The sequence below is a fragment of the Balaenoptera acutorostrata genome, chromosome 5 (assembly GCF_949987535.1).
Source record: "Balaenoptera acutorostrata chromosome 5, mBalAcu1.1, whole genome shotgun sequence".
Taxonomy (NCBI): Eukaryota; Metazoa; Chordata; class Mammalia; order Artiodactyla; family Balaenopteridae; genus Balaenoptera; species Balaenoptera acutorostrata.
In genome coordinates, this window is record NC_080068.1 from 36,461,293 (window position 1) to 36,487,806 (window position 26,514).

At 38.8% G+C, this 26,514-nt stretch overlaps 1 protein-coding gene across 1 annotated transcript in view; it reads right to left on the reverse strand.

The window, feature by feature from the left end:
• The window catches only part of DCHS2 (dachsous cadherin-related 2), a 309,593-nt gene that overhangs the window by 71,818 nt on the left and 211,261 nt on the right, over window positions 1–26,514 (reverse strand). Inside the window, exons 11-13 of the mRNA XM_057546964.1 lie at window positions 6,630–6,764; window positions 6,311–6,413; window positions 6,165–6,271 (exon numbers count right to left, since the gene is read on the reverse strand). Coding sequence (XP_057402947.1) covers window positions 6,165–6,271; window positions 6,311–6,413; window positions 6,630–6,764 — 345 coding nt within the window. The remainder of the gene's footprint in view (window positions 1–6,164; window positions 6,272–6,310; window positions 6,414–6,629; window positions 6,765–26,514) is intronic.

Here is a 26,514-nt window from a genome sequence, read left to right on the forward strand (position 1 = left end):
CCTATTCCAGCCCTCTGGGTCCCAGCCCCACCCCTGGCCAAGGCAGAAACCACTATAGCACCAAGGAGACACTAAGCTCACTCAGGATTGTGGCCCCAGCCCCTCAGACTCTGGCCCCACCCCCTAACAGGGCAGTGACAGCTAGCACATCCCAAAAGAAATGTCCCATGATCACTTTAGATCCAGCTCTACCACTGAAGCTACTGGGCATAGGCAAACTGCATAGGGATGCTCCAACTGCTCCAACACAAAGACATGATTTCAAGACCTAGAAGGGTATGTTTTACCTAATTTCATAGAGACAAACAAACAAAATGAGAAGAAAGTCATAGAGAGTCAAACAAAATGAGAAGACACAAGAACATGTTCTAAAGCAAAGAGCAATATAAAACACTGGGATGGGGAGGAGGGAAGCCTAATGAAACAGAGATAAGTAATTTACCTGATAAAGGGTGCAAAGCAATAGTCATAAAAATGTTCACCAAACTTAGGAAAAGAATAGAGGAATACAGTGAGAACTTCAACAAAGAACTAGAAAATATAAAAAAGAGCCAATTAGAACTGAAGAATACAATAACTGAAAGGAGAAATACACTAGAAGGAATTAACAGCAGATTAGGTGATACAGAGGAACACATAAACGACCTAGAAGACAGAATAGTGGAAATCACCCTATCAGAGCAGCAAAAAGAAAAAAAAAGTTTAATAAGGATTATTTAAGGACCTCTAGAACAATATCAAGCATACTAACATTTGTGTTATAGGGGTCAGAGAGGAAGAGAGAGAAAAAAGGGGCAGAAAACATATTTGATGTAATTATAGCTGAAAACATCACTAACCTGAAAAGGAAATGTATCCAGGTCCAAGAATCACAGAAAGGCCTAAACAAGATGAACCCAAAGAGACTCACACTAAGTCATTTCATAATTAAAATGGAAAAAGTTAAAGAGTGAATGACAGAATTTAAAGACAGGAAGAGAAAAACAGAGTCACATACAAGGGAACCGTGATAAATATTAGCTGACTTTTTAGCAGAAATCTTGCAAGCCAGAGGGAGTAACAAGACATACTTAAAGTGCTGAAAGGAAAGACCCTACAACCAAGAACACTCTACCCAGCAAGGTTATCATTCAGAATTGAAGGAGAGATAAAGAGTTTCCCAGACAAGCAAAAACTAAAAGAGGTTGTTACCACTAAATTGGCCTTACAAGAAATGTTAAAGTGTCTTCTTTAAGTGAAAAAGAAAAGGCTATAAAAAAAAATTTTTTTAAGATGTGAAGAAAAGAAATCTCACTGATAAATATAAATATATAGTAAAGGCAGTGAATCAACCACTTAAATAAGCTAGTACAAAGGTTAAAAGATAAAAATTATAAAATCAACAATAACTATGATAAACACTGAAGGGATATAAATAAAGATGTAAAATATGACACCAAAACATAAAGCGTGTTGGGAGTGGAGTGAAAAATGTAAAGCTTTTAGGATGTGTTTGAACTTAAACACTATCAGTTTAAAACAACTATATGTAATTGATATATATGAACCTCATGGTAACCACAAATCAAAAATCTCCAATGGATATACAAAAAACAAAGAGAAAAGAACCCAAACATAAAACTAAAGAGAATAGTTAAACTGCGAGGGAATAGACTAAAGGAACAAGAAAAGAACAGAGAAGAATTATAAAAACAACCAGAAAACAAGTAACAATATGGCAGTAAGTACATAGCTGTGAATAATTACTTTATGTAAATAGATTAAATACTCCAATCACAGGACATAGGGTGGCTGAATGGATAAGAAAACAAACCCATCTATATGCTGCCTACAAGAGACTCACTTCAGATCTAAAGACACATTCACCTGAAAGTAAAAAGATGGAAAAAGATACTCCATGCAAATGGAAATGAAAAGAAAGCTGGGATAACGATACACATATCAGACAAAATAGACTTTAAAACAAAGTTAATAACAAAAACAAAGAAGGGCATCATAAAAACGGGTCAATCCAAGAAGATATAACATTCATAAACATAAATGCACCTAGTACAGGAGCACCTACCTATATAAAGCAAATATTAACACACATAAAGGGAGAAACTGACAGAAATACAATAACAATAGAGAAATTTAATACCCCATTTACATAAATGAACAGATCATCCAGACAGAAAATCAATAAGGGACACATTAAATGACACAGTAGATCAGAAGGAGTTAATAGATATCTACAAAACATTCCATTAAAAACAGCAGAAAACACATTCTTTTCAAGTGCACATAGAACATTCTCCAGGACAGATCACATGCTAGGCCACAAAAAAAAATCTTCAATACATTTAAGAAGATTGAAATCATATCAGGCATGCATCTTTTCTGACCACAGTGGTATGAAACTAGAAATCAATTACAGGAAGGAAACTGGAAAACACACAAACATGTGGAGACTAAACAACATACTACTAAAAAACCAATGGGTCAACAAAGAAATCAAAGAGGAAATAAAAAAAAATACCTTGAGATGAATGAAGAGAAAAACACAACTTTCCAAAATCTATGGGACACAGCAAAAGCAGTTCTAAGAGGGAAGTTTATAGTAATTCAGGTCTAACTCAAGAAATGAGAAAAATCTTAAATAAACAACCTAATTTTCCATCTAAAGGAACTAGAAAAAGAAGTATAAAGCCCAAAGTCCACAGAAGGAAGGAAATAATAAAGATGAGAGCAGAAGTAAATAAAATAGAGACCAAAAAGGAAAAAGAGAAGCTCAGTGAAACTAAGAGCTGTTTTTTTTTTAAAGATAAACAAAATTGATAAAACTGTTAGCCAGACTCATCAAGGAAAGAAGAGAAAGTCTAAATAAATAAAATTAGAAATGAAAGAGGAGAAATTACCACTGATATCACAGAAATACAATCATAAGAGAATACTACTGACAGTTATACAGCAGCAAATTGGACAACTTAGAAGAAATGGAAGAATGCCTAGAAACAGACATACTTCCAAGACTGAAGTAATGAAACTGAATCAATAATCAAAAAACTCCCAATAAATCAGAGTAGGACCAGACCAGAATTTGAGGGTTTCTATCAAACACTTAAGGAAGAGTTAATACCTATCTTTCCCAAACTATACCAAAAATTGAAGAGAAGGGAACACTTCCAAACTCATTCTATGAAGCCCTAATATCAAAACCAGACAAAGACACTACAAAAATAAATTACCAGGCCAATATTCCTGATGAACATAATGCAAAACCCTCAACAAAAATATTAGCAAACTAAATTCAACAATACATAAAAAGGATTTTTAATCATGATCAATTGAAATTAATTCCAGGGATGCAAGGATGGTTCAATATCTGCAAATCAATCAAGGTGTTACACCACACCAAAAAAGGGGAGGATAAAAGCCATATGATCATCTCATTTGACATAGAAAAAGCATTTGGCAGAACTCAACATCCATTTATGATAAAATCTCTTATCAAAGTTGGTAAAGATGAAACATACCTCAACATAATAAAGGCCATACATGACAAGCCCACAGCTGACATCAAAGTCAACATTGAAAAGCTGAAAACTTTTCCTCTAAGATCAGGAATAAGACAAGCATTCCCACTCTCATCACTTCTATTTAACATAGTATTGGGAGTCATGGAGAGGGGCAAAGTGGGTGAAGGGGAATCATGGGCACAAACTACTAGGTATAAAATAAGTTACAAGGATGTAATGCACAGCACTGGGAATACTCCATATTTTATAATAACTTTGTATGGAGCGTAATCTATAAAAACATTGAATTATTATGTTGTACATCTGCAACTGTAAGTCTACTATACTTCAATTTTTTAAATGTCCTTTAATAGGACTTAGATCTAGGGTACAGTCAAGATAGGGAGATACTGAGGTCCAGTGGTAGCTGAAGACAGGAACTGGACGAAATGACCAGAAAGAGTGTGTCTACGAGAAAAGATATGTCAAAAAGATCCAGAAAACTCTGACAAGTCAGAGAACCACCAGAAGAACAAGGACACTGGGAAGACTTGTCTAGAAAGACAGATGAAGGACCAAAAGAAAGTAAGTGGCTTTCTGAAGTCAAGGTGAGACCAAGTGTCCAGGGCATGGTGCACAAAGACACAAAGCAATACAATTAAATTAAGAACTGAAAAAGATCCAATGCATTTGGCAACAATGGGATCTTTTATGTCTCTGGAAAGGGTAGTTTCGGTGGAGTGACTTCAGTGGAACACATTTTACAGCAGGCTAAGAAATGAAAGTAAAGACACAGAAACCAGAGTGTAGACAACAATTTTTAAGAAGTTTGTTTGTGAAGGAAAAGAGACAGTGAGTGAAGGGAGACATCTATGCTTTTCAAGATGGGAAATACTGATGGGAAAAGCCAGTAGAGAGGAACTGTTGACCATTTGGGAAAGGGAAGTGAATGGTCAAAAAGAATGTCCTTGATGCTGTGAGAGGGGACAGGTGCTGTCTGAGGATTATTTGTAGCTGGTCCTCAACAAGATAAATACAAAGAAATTAAGAGTAAGCATTTAGAAAATTTTATAGCAACATGAGAGAATAATCTTATGTCTCCATAATACAGTAATAGTTTTTAAAAACTGGGGCTTGCATTTTGTATGCCTTTGATTTTTTCTCCCAGTAATTTATATTTATTGGATTTTACAAAAGTATCAGTCACAACAGATTGGAAATTTCAAAAAACACAAACCCTGGTCCTTAACCACAATTGGTTTGAGAAGTTCTAGAAAACAGGTAGGGTTTACAGAGGAGGAAAATCATCTATTCCACTGCAACAGTAAGAAAGAGGTAAGAATTGGCCTTATTCTTAAAATTGGGCTCCTCAAAGTTACTTTGAGGGAGTATCATTCTTTTGTATGGTAATATGAAATATGTGTAAACATTTAAGATAGATATGTCCTTGGACATGATAATCCAGTTACATTTATCATAAGGAAGTAATTGGGTGTGTTCACTACAGCGTTTTTATAATAGTAGACTGTTCAATAATTAAATTAGCATAAATGGGGATGAGTGAGATAAATGATGTTATACATATGCATACTAGAAATGCTAATATATGTGTATATTCACTGACATGAATCATTTATACAGTATATTGGTTTTAAAATGAGATAACGAACTAGCATACATAAATTATTCAATAGTGTAAGATTGGTGTCTGCATTCTCTGAGGTTATGGAAAAGTGTTTTTCAAAAATATCAAGTTACTTATCTCTGCAAGATATAAGATTTTTGCTTACTATTTTGTTTTTCATAAATTGTATATATATTCTACAATCATATATCATTTTATAATCAGGGAAAAAGACAATAAAACTATTCTCATTTTGGAGTAAAATGGGTGGTACATAGAAAACATGGTTTGGTTATAGGATTTTTAGTAAATAGAGAGTGATAACTTCCAGAAGCTAGTCTTAAAGCTCTTTTTATTAAACAGCTTCCCTTCATCAGAAGCAGTCTCTGAAACATTACTCTAGCCTCATATCATTCCATGTGTACTCTGACATGTGCTAAAAATTGGATTCTTCACTTTTTTTCAGGTGAATAAGATGTGGCCTTCTCAAGCTTGCCATGCTAATGCTAACATTATTCTGCCAGAAACCTTATGTTTCTCATCTGAAGGGAACAATATTACAAAATTATCTTCTAGTGTAGAAGTTCCTAAAGACTTTGATCTCTGGGGTATTGTTGTAGATCTGAAGTGTTTCATTGGTCTGCAGATCTGGGAATTGTTTTTCTACTCATGTCCTCTAGGCCTGAAAGAAAGTCTTGACTGCTCAAAATAATAAAAATAAGTGATCATACGAGAGAAGTGAAAATAGAAAAAAGTGAAAATAGAAAAAAAAAACTATCTGTTCCATCTGTACATGCACTAATATTAGTGGATTACTAACAGTGAGAGTTGTCAAGGGCAGATTTTTGAGGAGTTTGGAGGGCACTGGATCAGGGTGGCTGTGGGGAGGAGGAGAGGAGACCCAGGGCACCAATCAGTTCTTAGCAGGTGTGAGTTCTGTAGACACTGCACTAGATACCAAATGCTGAATGCATTCCATGAAGTGTCTGTCAACAGAGTTGGTATCCTGGGGAGGGGGGGATTTAAATAAAGATAATACTTACCAATTATGTGATACCTGACAGCTCCGTTATTGCCAGCATCCATATCAGAGGCCAAAACAGTGTAGACAAGCCCTGGCTCTTGGTTTTCCAGAACCTCAATGTCATGCCTGGGGACAATAATCTCCGGTGCATGATCAATGTCATGCCTGGGGACAATAATCTCCGGTGCATGATCGTTTTCATCTCCCACAGTGCAGAGAATTGTTGTAGTCCCAGACAGAGCAGGGGCTCCCCCATCACGTACAAGTACTGACAAGGAACAAAAGACGGCACAGATGGTGGCCATTAATTCATACCTAAAATATGCTGCCCTAACCAGACAGCAACAGACCAAATTAACCGGGTAGCACTGGGTCTTTAATATTTTTTTTAAAGACAACTTACTGAAATGTAAAATTTCACCTCTCAATGGCCTGCTGCCTATTTTTGTTTTTGTTTGTTTAGCACAGTCAAGAGGTCCCTTACCTTGAAGGGTGAGAACTTCCTGAACTTCTCTGTCAAGTGTGGTGGTTGTCACCACCTCCCCAGTGTCAGAATTTATCTCGAACAACCCGAATAAAGCGCCTGGCATGATTTCAAACTGAAGCTTAGAATTGATTCCTAAAGGAAAATATAGAGGAAAAACTCAGCCATTATCCCCTTGGAATCCATCTGTCTCTTCTCCTTTTTCCTATGAACAATTAAGGCCATAGATAAAAAAGGCAAGACACGTAACCTTCAAATTAAAGTCAGAAACAAAAACAAAAATTTAAAACAACTCTTTTGGCTGTTCTTGCTAAATAAAAGCTTTCAGGGCTGAAATGCTGGATTTTCAAAAATCCTTCCCACAGTGAATGCTTAAGATTTTCTCCCTCCCATAAAAAATTTCTTATGAGTGTGCAACCCTACAACATATTCCTAATTACTCCTGCTAACACCTGATTGTGATTTAATGGCATCATTATAAGCTTGCAGGGCAAATGACAAGTTTTGTAGGTGGACCCTCTGTTTAAAAGCTTGTGCCCAAAGAGCTTCAAGATTGAGGAAGAGTAACACATGAAGATCACCCTCCTCCCCACAAATATATCAGAAATACATCTACATGTGGAACAACTCCTACAGAACACCTACTGAACGCTGGCAGAAGACCTTAGACCTCCCAAAAGGCAAGAAACTCCACACGTACCTGGGTAGGGCAAAAGAAAAAAACAAAAAAAACAAAAACACAGAGACAAAAGAATAGGGACAGGACCTGCACCAGTGGGAGAGAGCTGTGAAGGAGGAAAGTTCTCCACACACTAGGAAGCCCCTTCGTGGGCACAGACTGTGGGTGGCAGAGGGGGGAAAGCTTTGGAGCCATGGAGGAGAGCACAGCAAAAGGGATGTGGAGGGCAAAGTGGAGAGATTCCTGCACAGAGGATCGGTGCCAACCAGCACTCACCAGCCCGAGAGGCTTGTCTGCTCACCTGCCAGGGCGGGGGCTAGGAGCTGAGGCTCGGGCTTCGGAGGTTGGATCCCAGGGAGAGGACTGGGGTTGGCTGCGTGAACACAGCCTGAAGGAGGCTAGTGCATCACAGCTAGCTGGGAGGGAGTCCAGGAAAAAGTCTGGAGCTACTGAAGAGGCAAGAGACATTTTCTTGCCTCTGTGTTTCCTGGTGTGTGAGGAGAGGGGATTAAGAGCACCGCTTAAAGGAGCTCCAGAGACAGGCGTGAGCCACGGCAATCAGCGCGGACCCCAGAGACGGGCATGAGACGCTAAGGCTGCTGCTGCCGCCACCAAGAAGCCTGTGTGCAAGCACAGGTCACTATCCACACTTCCCCTCCCAGGAAACTGTGCAACCCGCCACTGCAGGGTCCCGAGATCCAGGGACAACTTCTCTGGGAGAACACATGGCACACCTCAGGCTGGTGAAACGTCATGCCGGCCTCTGCCACCTCAAGCTTGCCCCGAACTCCGTACCACTTCCTCCCCCAGGCCAGAGTGAGCCAGAGCGCCTGAAGCAGCTGCTCCCTTAACCCCGTCCTGTCTGAGCAAAGAACAGACACCCTCAGGCGACCTACACACAGAGGCAGGGTCAAATCTAAAGCTGAATCCCAGGAGCTGAGCGAACAAAGAAGAGAAAGGGAAATTTCTCCCAGCAGCCCCAGGAGCAGTGGAATAAATCTCCACAATCAACTTGATGTACCCTGCATCTGTGGAATACCTGAATAGACAACAAATCATCCCAAATTGAGGAGGTGGACTTTGGGAGCAATGATATATATATCCTTTTCCCTTTTTCTTTCTTTGTGAGTGTGTATGTGTATGCTTCCCTGAATGATTTTGTCTGTATAGCTTTGCTTTTGCCATGTGTCCTAGGGTTCTGTGTGTCCGTTTTTGTTTTTGTTTTCTTTTTAGTATAGTTTTTAGTGTTTGGTATCATTGGTGGTTTTGTTTTTTGGTTTAGTTGCTCTCTTCCTTTTTCTTTTTTTTTTTAAATTACTTTAAAATTTTTTTTAATAATTATTTTGTATTTTAATAACTTTATTTCATTTTATTTTCTTTCTCTTTCTTTCTTTCTTTCATTCTTTCTTTCATTTTTCTCCCTTTTATTCTGAGCCATGTGTATGACAGGCTCTTGGTGCTCCAGCCAGGAGTCAGGGCTGTGCCTCAAAGGTGGGAGAGCCAAGTTCAGGACACTGGTCCACAAAAGACCTCCCAGCTCCACGTAATATCAAATGGTGAAAATCTTCCAGAGATCGCCATCTCAATGCCAAGACCCAGCTCCACTAAACAATCAACAAGCTCCAGTGCTGGACACCCTATGCCAAACAACTACCAAGACAGGAACACAACCCTACGCATTAGCAGAGAGGCTGCCTAAAATCATAATAAGGCCACACACACCCCAAAACACACCACCAGACGTGGACCTGCTCACCAGAAAGACAAGATCCAGCCTCATCCACCAGAACACGGGAACTAGTCCCCTCCACCAAGAAGCCTAAACAACCAACTGAACCAATCTTAGCCACCAAAAACAACGGGAACTACAAACTTGCAACCTGCAAAAAGGAAACCCCAAACACAGTAAGTTAAGAAAAATGAGAAGACAAAGAAACACACAGCAGATGAAGGAGCAATGTAAAAACCCACCACACCTAACAAATGAAGAGGAAATAGGCAGTCTACCTGAAAAAGAATTCAGAATAATGATAGTAAAGATGATCCAAAATCTTGGAAATAGAATGGAGAAAATACAAGAAATGTTTAACAAGGACCTAGAAGAACTAAGGAGAAAACAAACACTGATGAACAACACAATAAATGAAATTAAAACTTCTCTGGAAGGGATCAATAGCAGAATAACTGAAGCAGAAGAATGGATAACTGACCTGGAAGATAAAATAGTGGAAATAACTACTGCAGAGCAGAATAAAGAAAAAACAATTAAAATAATTGAGGACAGTCTCAGAGACTTCTGGGACAACCTTAAACACACCAACATTTGAATTATAGGGGCCTCAGAAGAAGAAGAGAAAAAGAAAGGGACTGAGAAAATATTTGAGGGATTATAGTTAAAATTTTCCCTAATATGGGAAAAGATATAGTTAATCAAGTCCAGGAAGCACAGAGAGTCTGATACAGGATAAATCCAAGAGAAACGCCAGACACATATTAATCAAACTATCAAAAATTAAATACAAAGAAAAAATATTAAAAGCAGCAAGGGAAAAACAATGAATAACATACAAGGGAATCCCCATAAGGTTAACAGCTGAACTTTCAGTAGAAGCTCTGCAAGCCAGAAGGGAGTGGCAGGACACATTTCAAGTGATGAAGGGGAAAAACCTACAACCAAGATTACTCTACACAGCAAGGATCTCATTCAGATTTGATGGAGAAATTAAAAGATTTACAGACAAGCAAAAGCTAAGAGAATTCAGTACCACAAGACCAGCTTAACAACAAATGCTAAAGGAACTTCTCTAGGCAGGAAAAACAAGAGAAGGAAAAGACCTACAGTAACAAACCCAAAACAATTAAGATAATGGTAATAGGAAATACATATCGATAATTACCTTAAAAGTAAAAGATTAAATGCTCCAACCAAAAAACATAGACTGGCTGAAATGATACAAAAACAAGACCCATAGATATGCTGTTTACAAGAAACCCACTACAGACCTAGGGACACATACAGACTGAAAGTGAGGAGATGGAAAAAGATATTCCATGCAAATGGAAACCAAAAGAAAGCTGGAGTAGCAATTCTCATATCAGACAAAAAAGACTTTAAAACAAAGACTATTACAAGAGACAAAGAAGGACACTACATAATGATCAAGGGATCAATCCAAGAAGAAGAAATCCAAGAAGAAGAAATGTTATACATTTACAATTTATAACAATTGTAAATATTTATGCATCCAACATAGGAGCACCTCAATACATAAGGCAAATAGTAACAGCCATAAAAGGGAAAATCGACAGTAACACATTCATAGTAGGGGACTTTAACACCCTCTTTCACCAATGGACAGATCATCCAACATGAAAATAAATAAGGACACACAAGCTTTAAATGATACATTAAACAAGATGGAATTAATTGATATTTATAGGACATTCCATCCAAAAACAACAGAATACACTTTCTTCTCAAGTGTTCATGGAACACTCTCCAGGATAGATCATATCTTGGGTCACAAGTCAAGCCCTGGTAAATTTAAGAAAATTGAAATCATACAAAGTATCTTTTCCGACCATAACGCTATGAGAATAGATATCAATTACAGGAAAAAATCTGTAAAAAATACAAACAAATGGAGGCTAATCAATACACTACTTAATACCCAAGAGATCACTGAAGAAATCAAAGAGGAAATCAAAAAATACCTAGAAACAAATGACAATGAAAACACGACGACCCAAAACCTATGGGATGAAGCAAAATCAGTTCTAAGAGGGAAGTTTATAGCAATACCATCCTACCTTAAGAAACAAGAAACATCTCAAATAAACAACCTAACCTTACACCTACAGCAATTAGAGACAGAAGAAAAAAAAAAAACAAACCCAAAGTTAGCAGAAGGAAAGAAATCATAAAGATCAGATCAGAAATAAATGAAAAAGAAAGGAAGGAAACTATAGCAAAGATCAATAAAACTAAAAGCTGGTTCTTTGGGAAGATAAAAAAATTAATAGAGGATTAACCAAGATGGCGGAGTAGGAGGACGTGCTCTCACTCCCTCTTGTGAGAGCACCAGAATCACAACTGGCTGCTGGACAATCATTGACAGGAAGACCCTGGACTTCACCAAGGAGGATACCCCACGTCCAAGGACAGAGGAGAAGCCACAGTGAGACGGTAGGAGGGGCGCAATCAGAGTAATATCAAATCCCATAACTGCTGGATGGGTGACTCACAGACTGGCGAAGACTGATACCACAGAAGTCCACCCACTGGAGTGAAGGTTCTGAGCCCCACGTCAGGCTTCCCAACCTGGGGGTCCGGCTACGGAAGGAGGAATTCCTAGAGAATCAGACTTTGAAGCCTAGTGGGAATTGATTGCAGGACTTTGACAGGACTTTGGGAAACAGAGACCCCACTCTTGGAGGGCACACACAAAGTAATGTGTGCATCGGGACCCAGGGGAAGGAGCAGTGACCCTGGGGGAGACTGAACCAGACGTACCTGCTGGTGTTGGGGGGTCTCCTGCAGATGCGGGTGGTGGCTCTGTTTCACCATGGGGATAAGGACACTGGCAGCGGAGGTTCTGGGAAGTGCTCCTTGGCGTGAGCCCTCCCAGAGTCTGCCATTAACCCCACCAAAGAGCATGGGTAAGCTCCAGTGTTGGGTTGCCTCAGGCAAAATAACCAACGGGGAGGGGACCCAGCCCCACCCATCAACAGTCAAGTGGATTAAGGTTTTACTGAGCTCTGACCGCCACAGCAACAGAGAGCTCTACCCACCACCAGAGCCTCCCATCAAGCCTCTTAGATAGACTCAACCACCAGAGGGCAGACAGCAACCACCAGAGGGCAGACAGCAGAAGCAAGAAAAACTACAATCCTGCAGCCTGTGGACCAAAAACCACAGTTACAGAAAGATAGAGAAGATGAAAAGGCAGAGGGCTATGTACCAGATGAAGGAACAAGAAAAAAAACCAGAAAAACAACTAAATGAAGTGGAGATAGGCAACCATCCAGAAAAAGAATTCAGAATAATGATAGTGAAGATGATCCAGGACCTTGGAATAAGAATGGAGGCAAAGATTGAGAAGATGCAAGAAATGATTAACAAAGACCTAGAAGAATTAAAGAACAAACAAACAGAGATGACCAATACAATAACTGAAATGAAAACTACACTAGAAGGAATCAATAGCAGAATAACTGAGGCAGAAGAACGGATAAGTGACCTGGAAGACAGAATGGTGGAATTCACTGCTGCGAAACAGACTAAAGAAAAAAGAATGAAAAGAAATGAAGACAGCCTAAGAGACCTCTGGGACAACATTAAACGCAACAACATTTGCATTATAGGGGTCCCAGAAGGAGAAGAGAGAGAGAAAGGACCAGAGAAAATATTTGAAGAGATTATAGTCGAAAACTTCCCTAACATGGGAAAGGAAATAGCCACCCAAGTCCAGGAAGCACAGAGAGTCCCATACAGAATAAACCCAAGGAGAAACACGCCGAGACACATAGTAATCAAAGTGGCAAAAATTAAAGACAAAGAAAAATTACTGAAAGCAGAAAGGGAAAAATGACAAATAACATACAAGGGAACTCCCATAAGGTTAACAGCTGATTTCTCAGCAGAAACTCTGCAAGCCAGAAGGGAGTGGCATGATATACTTAAAGTGATGAAAGGGAAGAACCTACAACCAAGATTACTCTACCCAGCAAGGATCTCATTTAGATTTGATGGAGAAATCAAAAGCTTTGCAGACAAGCAAAAGTTAAGAGAATTCAGCACCACCAAACCAGCTCTACAACAAATGCTAAAGGAACTTCTCTAAGTGGGAAACACAAGAGAAGAAAAGGACCTACAAAAACAAACCCAAAACAATTAAGAAAATGGTCATAGGAACATACATATCGATAATTACCTTAAACGTGAATGGATTAAATGCCCCAACCAAAAGACATAGACTGGCTGAATGGATACAAAAACAAGACCCATATATATGCTGTCTACAAGAGACCCACTTTAGACCTAGGGACACATACAGACTGAAAGTGAGGGGATGGAAAAAGGTATTCCATGCAAATGGAAATCAAAAGAAAGCTGGGAATCTAGGGAGAAGATGGCGGAAGAGTAAGACGCGGAGATCACCTTCCTTCCCACAGATACAGTAGAAATACATCTACACGTGGAACTGCTCCTACAGAACACCCACTGAACGCTGGCAGAAAACGTCCGACCTCCAAAAAGGCAAGAAACTCCCCCCGTACTTGGGTAGGGCAAAAGAAAAAAGAAATAACAGAGACAAAAGAATAGGGACGGCACCTGCACCAGTGGGAGGGAGCTGTGAAGGAGGAAAGGTTTCCACGCACTAGGAAGCCCCTTCGCGGGCGGAGACTGCAGGTGGCGGAGGGGGGAAGCTTTGGAGCCACGGAGGAGAGCGCAGCCACAGAGGTGCGGAGGGCAAAGCGGAGAGGTTCCCGCACGGAGGCTCGGCGCCGAGCAACACTCACCAGCCCGAGAGGCTTTTCTGCTCACCCGCCGGGGTGGGCGGGGCTGGGAGCTGAGGCTCGGCTTCAGTCGGATCGCAGGGAGAGGACTGGGGCTGGCGGCGTGAACACAGCCTGAAGGGGTTGGCGCACCACAGCTAGCCGGGAAGGAGACCGGGAAAAGGTCTGCAGCTGCCGAAGAGGCAAGAGACTTTTTCTTGCCTCTTAGTTTCGCTGCACGCAAGGAGAGGGAATTCAGAGCGCCGCATAAACGAACTCCAGAGAAGGGCGCGAGCCGCGGCGATCAGTGCGGACCCCAGAGACGGGCGTGAGATGCTGGGGCTGCTGCTACCGCCTCCAAAAAGCCTGTGTTTGAGCACAGGTCACTCTCCACACCGCCCCTCCCGGTAGCCTGTGCAGCCCGCCACTGCCAGGGTCCCGGGATCCGGGGACAACATCCCCGGGAGAACACACTGCGCGCCTCGGGCTGGTGCAACGTCACGCCGGCCTCTGACGCCGCAGGCTCGCCCCGCCTCCTCTGTACCCCTCCCTCCCCGCGGCCTGGGTGAGACAGAGCCCCCGAAGCAGCTGCTCCTTTAACCCTGTCCTGTCTGGGCGGGGAACAGACACACTCAGGCGACCTACACGCAGAGGCAGGTCCAAATCCAAAGCTGAATCCCGGGAGCTGTGCGAACAGGGAAGAGAAGGGGAAATCTCTCCCAGCAGCCTCAGGAGCAGCGGATTAAAGCTCCACAAACAACTTGATGTGCCTGCATCTGCTGAACACCTGAACAGACAACGAATCAGCCCAAACTCAGGAGGGGGACTTTGGGAGCAGGAGATATTAATTTTTCCCCTTTTCCTTTTTTTTGTGAGTGTATATGTATATGCTTCTGGGTGAGATTTTGTCTGTATAGCTTTGCTTTACAATAGCTTTATTTTACTTCACTATATTATAGCCTCTTTCTTTCTTTCTTTCTATTTTTTCTCCCTTTTACTCTGAGCCGTGTGGACGAAAGGCTCTCGGTGCTCCAGCCAGGCATCAGGGCCGTGCCTCTGAGGTGGGAGAGCCAACTTCAGAACACTGGTCCACAAGAGACCTCCCAGCTCCACGTAATACCAAATGGCAAAAACCTCCCAGAGATCTCCATCTCAACATCAAGACCCAGCTTCACTCAACGACCAGCAAGCTACAGTGCTGGACACCCTATGCCAAACAACTAGCTAGACAGGAACACAACCCCATCCATTAGCAGAGAGGCTGCCTAAAATAATAAGGCCACAGACACCCCAAAATACACCACCAGACGTGGACATGCCCACCAGAAAGACAAGATCTAGCCTCATCCACCAGAATTCAGGCACTAGTTCCCTCCACCAGGAAGCCTACACAACCCACTGAACCATCCTTAGCCACTGGGGACAGATACCAAAAACAACGGGAACTGCGAACCTGCAGCCTGTGAAAAGGAGACCCCAAACACAGTAAGATAGGCAAAATGAGACGACAGAAAAACACACAGCAGATGAAGGAGCAGGCTCAAAAAACACTGGACTTAACAAATGAAGAGGAAATAGGTAGTCTACCTGAAAAAGAATTCAGAATAATGATAGTAAGGATGATCCAAAATCTTGGAAATAGAATAGACAAAATGCAAGAAACATTTAACAAGGATGTAGAAGAACTAAAGAGGAACCAAGCAATGATGAAGAACACAATAAATGAAATTAAAAATACTCTAGATGGGATCAATAGTAGAATAACTGAGGCAGAAGAAAGGATAAGTGACCTGGAAGATAAAATGGTGGAAATAACTACTACAGAGCAGGATAAAGAAAAAAAGAATGAAAAGAACTGAGGACAGTCTCAGGGACCTCTGGGACAACATTAAACACACCAACATTCGAATTATAGGGGTCCCAGAAGAAGAAGAGAAAAAGAAAGGGACTGAGAAAATTTTTGAAGAGATTATAGTTGAAAACTTCCCTAATATGGGAAAGGAATTAGTTAATCAAGTCCTGGAAGCACAGAGAGTCCCATACAGGATAAACCCAAGGAGGAACACGCCAAGACACATATTAATCAAACTGTCAAAAATTAAATATAAGGAAAACATATTAAAGGCAGCAAGGGAAAAAAACAAATAACACACAAGGGAATCCCCATAAGGTTAACATCTGATCTATCAGCAGAAACTCTGCAAGCCAGAAGGGAGTGGCAGGATATACTTAAAGTGATGAAGGAGAAAAACCTACAACCAAGATTACTCTACCCAGCAAGGATCTCATTCAGATTCGATGGAGAAATTAAAACCTTTACAGACAAGCAAAAGCTGAGAGAGTTCAGCACCACCAAACCAGCTTTACAACAAATGCTAAAGGAACTTCTCTAGGCAAGAAACACAAGAGAAGGAAAACACCTACAATAACAAACCCAATACATTTAAGAAAATGGGAATAGGAACATACATATCGATAATTACCTTGAATGTAAATGGATTAAATGCTCCCACCAAAAGACACAGGCTGGCTGAATGGATACAAAAACAAGACCCATATATATGCTGTCTATAAGAGACCCACTTCAGACCTAGAGACACATACAGACTGAAAGTGAGGGGATGGAAAAAGATATTCCATGCAAATGGAAATCAAAAGAAAGCTGGAGTAGCAATTCTCATATCAGACAAAATAGACTATAAAATAAAGACTATTACAAGAGACAAAGAAGAACACTATATAATGATCAAGGGATCGATCCAACAGGAAGGTATAACAATTGTAAATATTTATGCACCCAACATAGGAGCACCTCAATACATAAGGCAAATACTAACAGCCATAAAAGGGGAAATTGACAGCAACACAATCATAGTAGGGGACTTTAACACCCCACTTTCACCAATGGACAGATCATCCAAAATGAAAATAAATAAGGAAACACAAGCTTTAAATGATACATTAAACAATATGGACTTAATTGATATTTATAGGACATTCCACCCAAAAACAACAGAATACACATTTTTCTCAAGTGCTCATGGAACATTCTCCAGGATAGATCATATCTTGGGTCACAAATCAAGCCTTGGTAAATTTAAGAAAATTGAAATCGTATCAAGTATCTTTTCCGACCACAACGCTATGAGACTAGATATCAATTACAGGAAAAGATCTGTAAAAAATACAAACACATGGAGGCTACACAATACATTACCTAATAACGCAGGGATTACTGAAGAAATCAAAGGGGAAATCAAAAAATACCTAGAAACAAATGACAACGGAGACACGACGACCCAAAACCTATGGGACGCAGCAAAAGCAGTGCTAAGAGGGAAGTTTATAGCAATACAAGCCTACCTCAAGAAACAGGAAACATCTCGAATAAACAACCTAACCTTGCACCTAAAGCAATTAGAGAAAGAAGACCAAAAAAACCCCAAAGCCAGCAGAAGGAAAGAAATTATAAAGATCAGGTCAGAAATAAATGAAAAAGAAATGAAGGAAACAATAGCAAAAATCAATGAAACTAAAAGCTAGTTCTTTGAGAAGATAAACAAAATTGATAAACCATTAGCCAGACTCATCAAGAGAAAAAGGGAGAAGACTCAGATCAATAGAATTAGAAATGAAAAAGGAGAAGTAACCACTGACACTGCAGAAATACAAAAGATCATGAGAGATTACTACAAGCAACTCTATGCCAATAAAATGGACAACATGGAAGAAATGGACAGATTCTTAGAAATGCACAAACTGCCGAGACTGAACCAGGAAGAAATAGAAAATATGAACAGACCAATCACAAGCACTGAAATTGAAACTGTGATTAAAAACCTTCCAACAAACAAAAGCCCAGGACCAGATGGCTTCACAGGTGAATTCTATCAAACATTTAGAGAAGAGCTAACACCTATCTTTCTCAAACTCTTCCAAAATATTGCAGAGGGAGGATCACTCCCAAACTCATTCTACGAGGCCACCATCACCCTGATACCAAAACCAGACAAAGATGTCACAAAGAAAGAAAACTACAGGCCAATATCACTGATGAACATAGATGCAAAAATCCTCAACAAAATACTAGCAAACAGAATCCAACAGCACATTAAAAGGATCATACACCATGATCAAGTGGGGTTTATCCCAGGAATGCAAGGATTCTTCAATATACGCAAATCAATTAATGTGATACACCATATTAACAAATTGAAGGAGAAAAACCATATGATCATCTCAATAGATGCAGAGAAAGCTTTCGACAAAATTCAACACCCATTTATGATAAAAGCCCTGCAGAAAGTAGGCATAGAGGGAACTTTCCTCAACATAATAAAGGCCATATATGACAAACCCACAGCCAACATTGTCCTCAATGGTGAAAAACTGAAAACATTTCCACTAAGATCAGGAACAAGACAAGGTTGCCCACTCTCACCACTATTATTCAACATAGTTCTGGAAGTGTTAGCCACAGCAATCAGAGAAGACAAAGAAATAAAAGGAATCCAAATCGGAAAAGAAGAAGTAAAGCTGTCACTATTTGCAGATGACATGATACTATACATAGAGAATCCTAAAGATGCTACCAGAAAACTCCTAGAGCTAATCAATGAATTTGGTAAAGTAGCAGGATACAAAATTAATGCACAGAAATCTCTTGCATTTCTATACACTAACTACGAAGAATCTGAAAGTGAAATTAAGAAAACACTCCCATTTACCATTGCAACAAAAAGAATAAAATATCTAGGAATAAACCTACCTAAGGAGACAAAAGACCTGTATGCAGAAAATTATAAGACACTGATGAAAGAAATTAAACATGATACAAATAGATGGAGAGATATACCATGTTCCTGGATTGGAAGAATAACATTGTGAAAATGACTCTACTTCCCAAAGCAATCTACAGATTCAATGCAATCCCTATCAAACTACCACTGGCATTTTTCACAGAACTAGAACAAAAAATTTCACAATTTGTATGGAAACACAAAAGACCCCGAATAGCCAAAGCAATCTTGAGAATGAAAAATGGAGCTGGGGGAATCAGGCTCCCTGACTTCAGACTATATTACAAAGCTTCAGTAATCAAGACAGTTTGGTATTGGCACAAAAACAGAAATATAGATCAATGGAACAGGATAGAAAGCCCAGAGATAAACCCACACACATATGGTCAACTTATCTTTGATAAAGGAGCCAAGCATATACAGTGGAGAAAAGACAGCCTCTTCAATAAGTGGTGCTGGGAAAATTGGACAGGAACATGTAAAAGTATGAAATTAGAACACTCCCTGACACCATGCACAAAAATAAACTCAAAATGGATTAAAGACCTAAGTGTAAGGGCAGACACTATTAAACTCTTAGAGGAAAACATAGGCAGAACACTCTATGACATACATCACAGCAAGATTCTTTTTGACCCAGCTCCCAGAGAAATGGAAATAAGAACACAAATGAACAAATGGGACCTAATGAAACTTAAAAGCTTTTGCACAGCAAAGGAAACCATAAACAAGACCAAAAGACAACCCTCAGAATGGGAGAAAATATTTGCAAATGAAGCAACTGACAAAGGATTAATCTCCAAGATTTACAAGCAGCTCATGCAGCTCAATAACAAAAAAACGAACAACCCAATCCAAAAATGGGCAGAAGATCTAAATAGACATTTCTCCAAAGAAGATACACAGATGGCCTACAGACACATGAAAGAATGCTCAACATCATTAATCATTAGAGAAATGCAAATCAAAACTACAATGAGATATCATCTCACACCGGTCAGAATGGCCATCATCAAAAAATCTAGAAACAATAAATGCTGGAGAGGGTGTGGAGGAAAGGGAACACTCTTGCACTGTTGGTGGGAATGTAAATTGATACAGCCACTATGGAGAACAGTATGGAGGTTCCTTAAAAAAACTACAAATAGAACTACCATACGACCCAGCAATCCCACTACTGGGCATATACCCTGAGAAAACCATAGGTCAAAAAGAGTCATGTACCAAAATGTTCACTGCAGCTCTATTTACAATAGCCAGGACATGGAAGCAACCTAAATGTCCATCGACAGATGAATGGATAAAGAAGATGTGGCACATATATACAATGGAATATTACTCAGCCATAAAAAGAAATGAAATGGAGGTATTTGTAATGAGGTGGATGGAGTTAGAATCTGTCATACAGAGTGAAGTAAGTCAGAAAGAGAAAAACAAATACAGTATGCTAACACATATATACGGAATCTAAGGGAAAAAAAAAAAGGCCATGAAGAACCTAGTGGCAAGACAGGAATAAAGACACAGACCTACTAGAGAATGGACTTGAGGATATGGGGAGGGGGCGGGGTGAGATGTGACAGGGTAAGAGAGTGTCATGGACATATATACACTACCAAATATAAAATAGATAACTAGTGGGAAGCAGCCGCATAGCACAGGGAGATCAGCTCGGTGCTTTGTGACCACCTAGAGGGGTGGGATGGGGAGGGTGGGAGGGAGGGAGATGCAAGAGGGAAGAGAAATGGGAACATATTGTATATGTATAACTGATTCACTTTGTTATAAAGCAGAAGCTAACACACTATTGTAAGGCAATTATACTTCAATAAAGATGTTTAAAAAAAAAGAAAGAAAGCTGCAGTAGCTATACTCATATCAGATAAAAAGATAAAATAGACTTTCAAATAAAGAATGTTACAAGAGACAAGGAAGGACACTACATAATGATCAAGGGATCAATCCAAGAAGAAGATATAACAATTATAAAGATATATGCACCCAACATAGGAGCACCTCAATACATAAGGCAACTGCTAACAGCTATAAAAGAGGAAATCAACAGTAACACAGTAATAGTGGGGGACTTTAACACCTCACTTACACCAATGGACAGATCATCCAAAATGAAAATAAATAAGGAAACAGAAGCTTTAAATGACACAATAGACCAGAGAGATTTAATTGATATATATAGGACATTCCATCCAAAAACGGCAGATTACACGTTCTTTTCAAGTGCGCACGGAACATTCTCCAGGATAGATCACATCTTGGGTCACAAATCAAGCCTCAGTAAATTTAAGAAAATTGAAATCATATCAAGCATCTTTTCTGACCACAACGCTATGAGATTAGAAATGAATTACAGGGAAAAAAACGTAAAAAAGACAAACACATGGAGGCTAAACAATACGTTACTAAATAACCAAGAGATCACTGAAGAAATCAAAGAGGAAATAAAAAAATACCTAGAGACAAATGACAATGAAAACACGACAAACAAAACCTATGGGATGCAGCAAAAGCAGTTCTAAGAGGGAGGTTTATAGCTATACAAGCCTACCTCAAGAAACAAGAAAAATCTCAAGTAAACAATCTAACCTTACACCTAAAGAAACTAGAGAAAGAAGAACAAACAAAACCCAAAGTTAGCAGAAGGAAAGAAATCATAAAGATCAGAGCGGAAATAAATGAAATAGAAACAAAGAAAACAATAGCAAAGATCAATAAAACTAAAAGTTGGTTCTTTGAGAAGATAAACAAAATTGATAAGCCATTAGCCAGACTCATCAAGAAAAAGAGGGAGAGGACTCAAATCAATAAAATCAGAAATGAAAAAGGAGAAGTTACAACAGACACCAGAGAAATACAAAGCATCCTAAGAGACTACTACAAGCAACTTTATGCCAATAAAATGGACAACCTGGAAGAAATGGACAAATTCTTAGAAAGGTATAACCTTCCAATACTGAACCAGGAAGAAACAGAATATATGAACAGACCAATCACAAGTAATGAAATTGAAACTGTGATTAAAAATCTTCCAACAAACAAAAGTCCAGGACCAGATGGCTTCACAGGTGAATTCTATCAAACATTTAGAGAAGAGCTAACACCCATCCTTCTCAAACTCTTCCAAAAAATTGCAGAAGAAGGAACACTCCCAAACTCATTCTATGAGGCCACCATCACCCTGATACCAAAACCAGACAAAGACACTACAAAAAAAGAAAATTACAGACCAATATCACTGATGAATATAGATACAAAAATCCTCAACACAATACTAGCAAACAGAATCCAACAACACATTAAAAGGATCATACACCACGATCAAGTGGGATTTATCCCAGGGATGCAAGGATTCTTCAATATACGCAAATCAATCAAAGTGATACACCATATTAACAAATTGAAGAATAAAAACCATATGATCATCTCAATAGATGCAGAAAAAGCTTTTGACAAAATTCAACACCCATTTCTGATAAAAACTCTCCAGAAAGTGGGCATAGAGGGAACCTACCTCAACATAATAAAGGCCATATATGACAAGCCCACAGCAAACATCATTCTCAATGGTGAAAAACTGAAAGCATTTCCTCTAAGATCAGGAACGAGACAAGGATGTCCACTCTCACCACTATTATTCAACATAGTTTTGGGAGTCCTAGCCACGGCAATCAGAGAAGAAAAAGAAATAAAAGGAATACAAATTGGAAAAGAAGAAGTAAAATTGTCACTGTTTGCAGATGATGTGATACTATACATAGAGAATCCTAAAAATGCCACCAGAAAACTGCTAGAGCTAATCAATGAATATGGTAAAGTTGCAGGATACAAAATTAATGCACAGAAATCTCTTGCATTCCTATACACTAATGATGAAAAATCTGAAAGAGAAATTAAGGAAACACTCCCATTTACCATTGCAACAAAAAGAATAAAATACCTAGGAATAAACCTACCTAGGGAGAAAAAAGACCTGTATGCAGAAAACTATAAGACACTGATGAAAGAAATTAAAGATGATACCAACAGATGGAGAGATATACCATGTTCTTGGATTGGAAGAATCAACATTGTGAAAATGAGTATACTACCCAAAGCAATCTACAGATTCAATGCAATCCCTATCAAATTACCAATGGCATTTTTTACAGAGCTAGAACAAATCATCTTAAAATTTGTATGGAGACACAAAAGACCCCGAATAGCCAAAGCAGTCTTGAGGGAAAAAAATGGAGCTGGAGGAATCAGACTCCCTGACTTCAGACTATACTACAAAGCTACAGTAATCAAGACAATATGGTACTGGCACAAAAACAGAAACATAGATCAATGGAACAAGATAGAAAGCCCAGAGATTAACCCACGCACCTATGGTCAACTAATCTATGACAAAGGAGGCAAAGATATGCAATGGAGAAAAGACTGTCTCTTCAATAAGTGGTGCTGGGAAAACTGGACAGCTACATGTAAAAGAATGAAATTAGAATACTCCCTAACACCATACACAAAAATAAACTCAAAATGGATTAGAGACCTAAATATAAGACTGGACACTATAAAACTCTTAGAGGAAAACATAGGAAGAACACTCTTTGACATAAATCACACTAAGATCTTTTTTGATCCACCTCCTAGAGTAATGGAAATAAAAACAAAAATAAACAAGTGGGACCTAATGAAACTTCAAAGCTTTTGCACAGCAAAGGAAACCATAAACAAGACAAAAAGACAACCCTCAGAATGGGAGAAAATATTTGCAAATGAATCAACGGACAAAGGATTAATCTCCAAAATATATAAACAGCTCATTCAGCTCAATATTAAAGAAACAAACACCCCAATCCAAAAATGGGCAGAAGACCTAAATAGACATTTCTCCAAAGAAGACATACAGACGTCCACAAAGCACATGAAAAGATGCTCAACATCACTAATTATTAGAGAAATGCAAATCAAAACTACAATGAGGTATCACCTCACTCCTGTTAGAATGGGCATCATCAGAAAATCTACAAACAACAAATGCTGAAGAGGGTTTAGAGAAAAGGGAACCCTCTTGCACTGTTGGTGGGAATGTAAATTGATACAGCCACTATGGAGAACAATATGGAGGTTCCTTAAAAAACTAAAAATAGAATTACCATATGACCCAGAAATCCCACTACTGGGCATATACCCAGAGAAAACCGTAATTCAAAAAGACACATGCACCCGAATGTTCATTGCAGCACTATTTGCAATAGACAGGTCATGGAAGCAACCTAAATGCCCATCAACAGACGAATGGATAAAGAAGTTGTGGTACATATATACAATGGAATATTACTCAGCCATAAAAAGGAATGAAATTGAGTCATTTGTTGAGACGTGGATGGATCTAGAGACTGTCATACAGAGTGAAGTAAGTCAGAAAGAGAAAAACAAATATCGTATATTAACGCATGTATGTGGAACCTAGAAAAATGGTACAGATGAGCCAGTTTGCAGGGCAGAAGTTGAGACACAGATGTAGAGAATGGACATATGGACACCAAGGGGGGAAAACTGCAGTGGGCTGGGGATGGTGGTGTGCTGAATTGGGCGATTGGGATTGACATGTATACACTGATGTGTATAAAATTGATGCCTAATAAGAACCTGGAGTATAAAAAAACAAACAAAACAACTAATACTAAATTTCATTGGGTTATTTGTATGGAAATATGATAATATAAATGTTTCAGACATTACATGAAATTTCTAAAAATCTTATATTTGTATGTGTATGGAAATATGTATGGAAATATGTTAATATAAATGTTTCAGACATTACATGAAATTTCTAAAAATCTTATATGTTCTGGTATAATGTTATATGTAATAATCCTAGTTATTACTTTAAAATGTATATCTCAGAAATAACTAATTTTCTTGTCAACTGCATTATTATGAACTTTCATCAAATCTTTAACCGTGGTCATTTTTAGGTCTTTTGTCATTTACAGACAGTTCTGGGTGTACTCTGATGATTTTGCAAATATGTTCCTATAAAAGGGTTTCATCTTCAAGAAATTCATGGAAAAGACTCTGACAAGTACAGGTTTCTGGTAACTGACTGTACCGCTGAACTGAATGAATAAGCATTTTCAGAACTCTAATGAAAAACTGATGAACTCATAAAAGTGCTAACAAAAGATCAAGATGAAAAAAAAATAATTACATGGGACTGAGTGAACTGATGAGGATGAGTATAATTTTTGTGACTTTCTGTCTGAATTAAAAAAAAAAAATCCCACAAGGACTCAGAGGCAAAGAATATACAAATCAATTTTCACTGCAAAGTAAAGGAGCTGTTACAGTGGAGGATTACTGGACTGAATGTCAATATTATGACATAGTATGAGTGTGTTTCATGTTTGGTAATTGCAATCATTGTTGCTTTTGTTGTGGTCATCCATGTACAATGCTTGGTGTCAGTCTATTTATCTCTTGTAAAAATAAAATACAGTGTGTGAAAAAAAAAAGAAGAGGGAAGAGATATGAGAACATATGTATATGTATAACTGATTCACTTTGTTATAAAGCAGAAACTAACACACCATTGTAAAGCAATTATGCTCCAATAAAGATGTTAAAAAATAATAATAATAATAAACCAGTAGCCAGACTCATCACGAAAAAAAGGGAGAAGACTCAAATCAATAGAATTAGAAATGAAAAAGAAGAAGTAACAACTGACACTGCAAAAATACAAAGAGTCATGAGAGATTACTACAAGCAACTCTATGCCAAAAAAATGGACAACCTGGAAGAAATGGGCAAATTCTCAGAAATGCACAACCTTCCAAGACTGAACCAGGAAGAAATAGAAAATATGAACAGACCAATCACAAGCACTGAAATTGAAACTGTGAATAAAAATCTTCCAACAAACAAAAGTCCAGGACCAGATGGCTTCACAGGTGAATTCTATCAAACATTTAGAGAAGAGCTAACACCTATCCTTCTCAAACTCTACCAAAATATAGCAGAGGGAGGAACACTCCCAAACACATTCTACGAGGCCACCATCACCCTGATACCAAAGCCAGACAAAGATGTCACAAAGAAAGAAAACTAGAGGCCAATATCACTGATAAACATGGATGCAAATATCCTCAACAAAATACTGGGAAACAGAATCCAACAGGACATTAAAAGGATCATACACCATGAGCAAGTGGGATTTACCCCAAAAATGCAAGGATTCTTCAATATATGCAAATCAATCAATGTGAAACACCATATTAACAAATTGAAGGAGAAAAAACATATGATCATCTCAATAGATGCAGAGAAAGCTTTCGACAAAATTCAACACCCATTTATGACAAAAACCCTCCAGAACGTAGGCATAGAGGGAACTTTCCTCAACATAATAAAGGCCATATAGGACAAACCCACAGCCAACATCGTCCTCAACGGTGAAAAACTGAAAACATTTCCACTAATATTAGGAAAAAGGCAAGGTTGCCCACTCTCACCACTATTATTCAACATAGTTTTGGAAGCTTTAGCCACAGCAATCAGAGAAGACAAAGAAATAAAAGGAATCCAAATCGGAAAAGAAGAAGTAAAACTGTCACTGTTTGCAGATGACATGATACTACACATAGAGAATCCTAAACGTGCTACCAGAAAACTACTGGAGCTAATCAATGAATTTGGTAAAGTAGCAACATACAAAATTAATGCACAGAAATCTCTTGCATTCCTATACACTAATGATGAAAAATCTGAAAGTGAAATTAAGAAAACGCTCCCATTTCCCACTGAAACAAAAAGAATAAATTATCTAGGAATAAACGTACCTAAGTAGACAAAATACCTGTATGCAGAAAATTATAAGACACTGATGAAAGAAATTAAACATGAT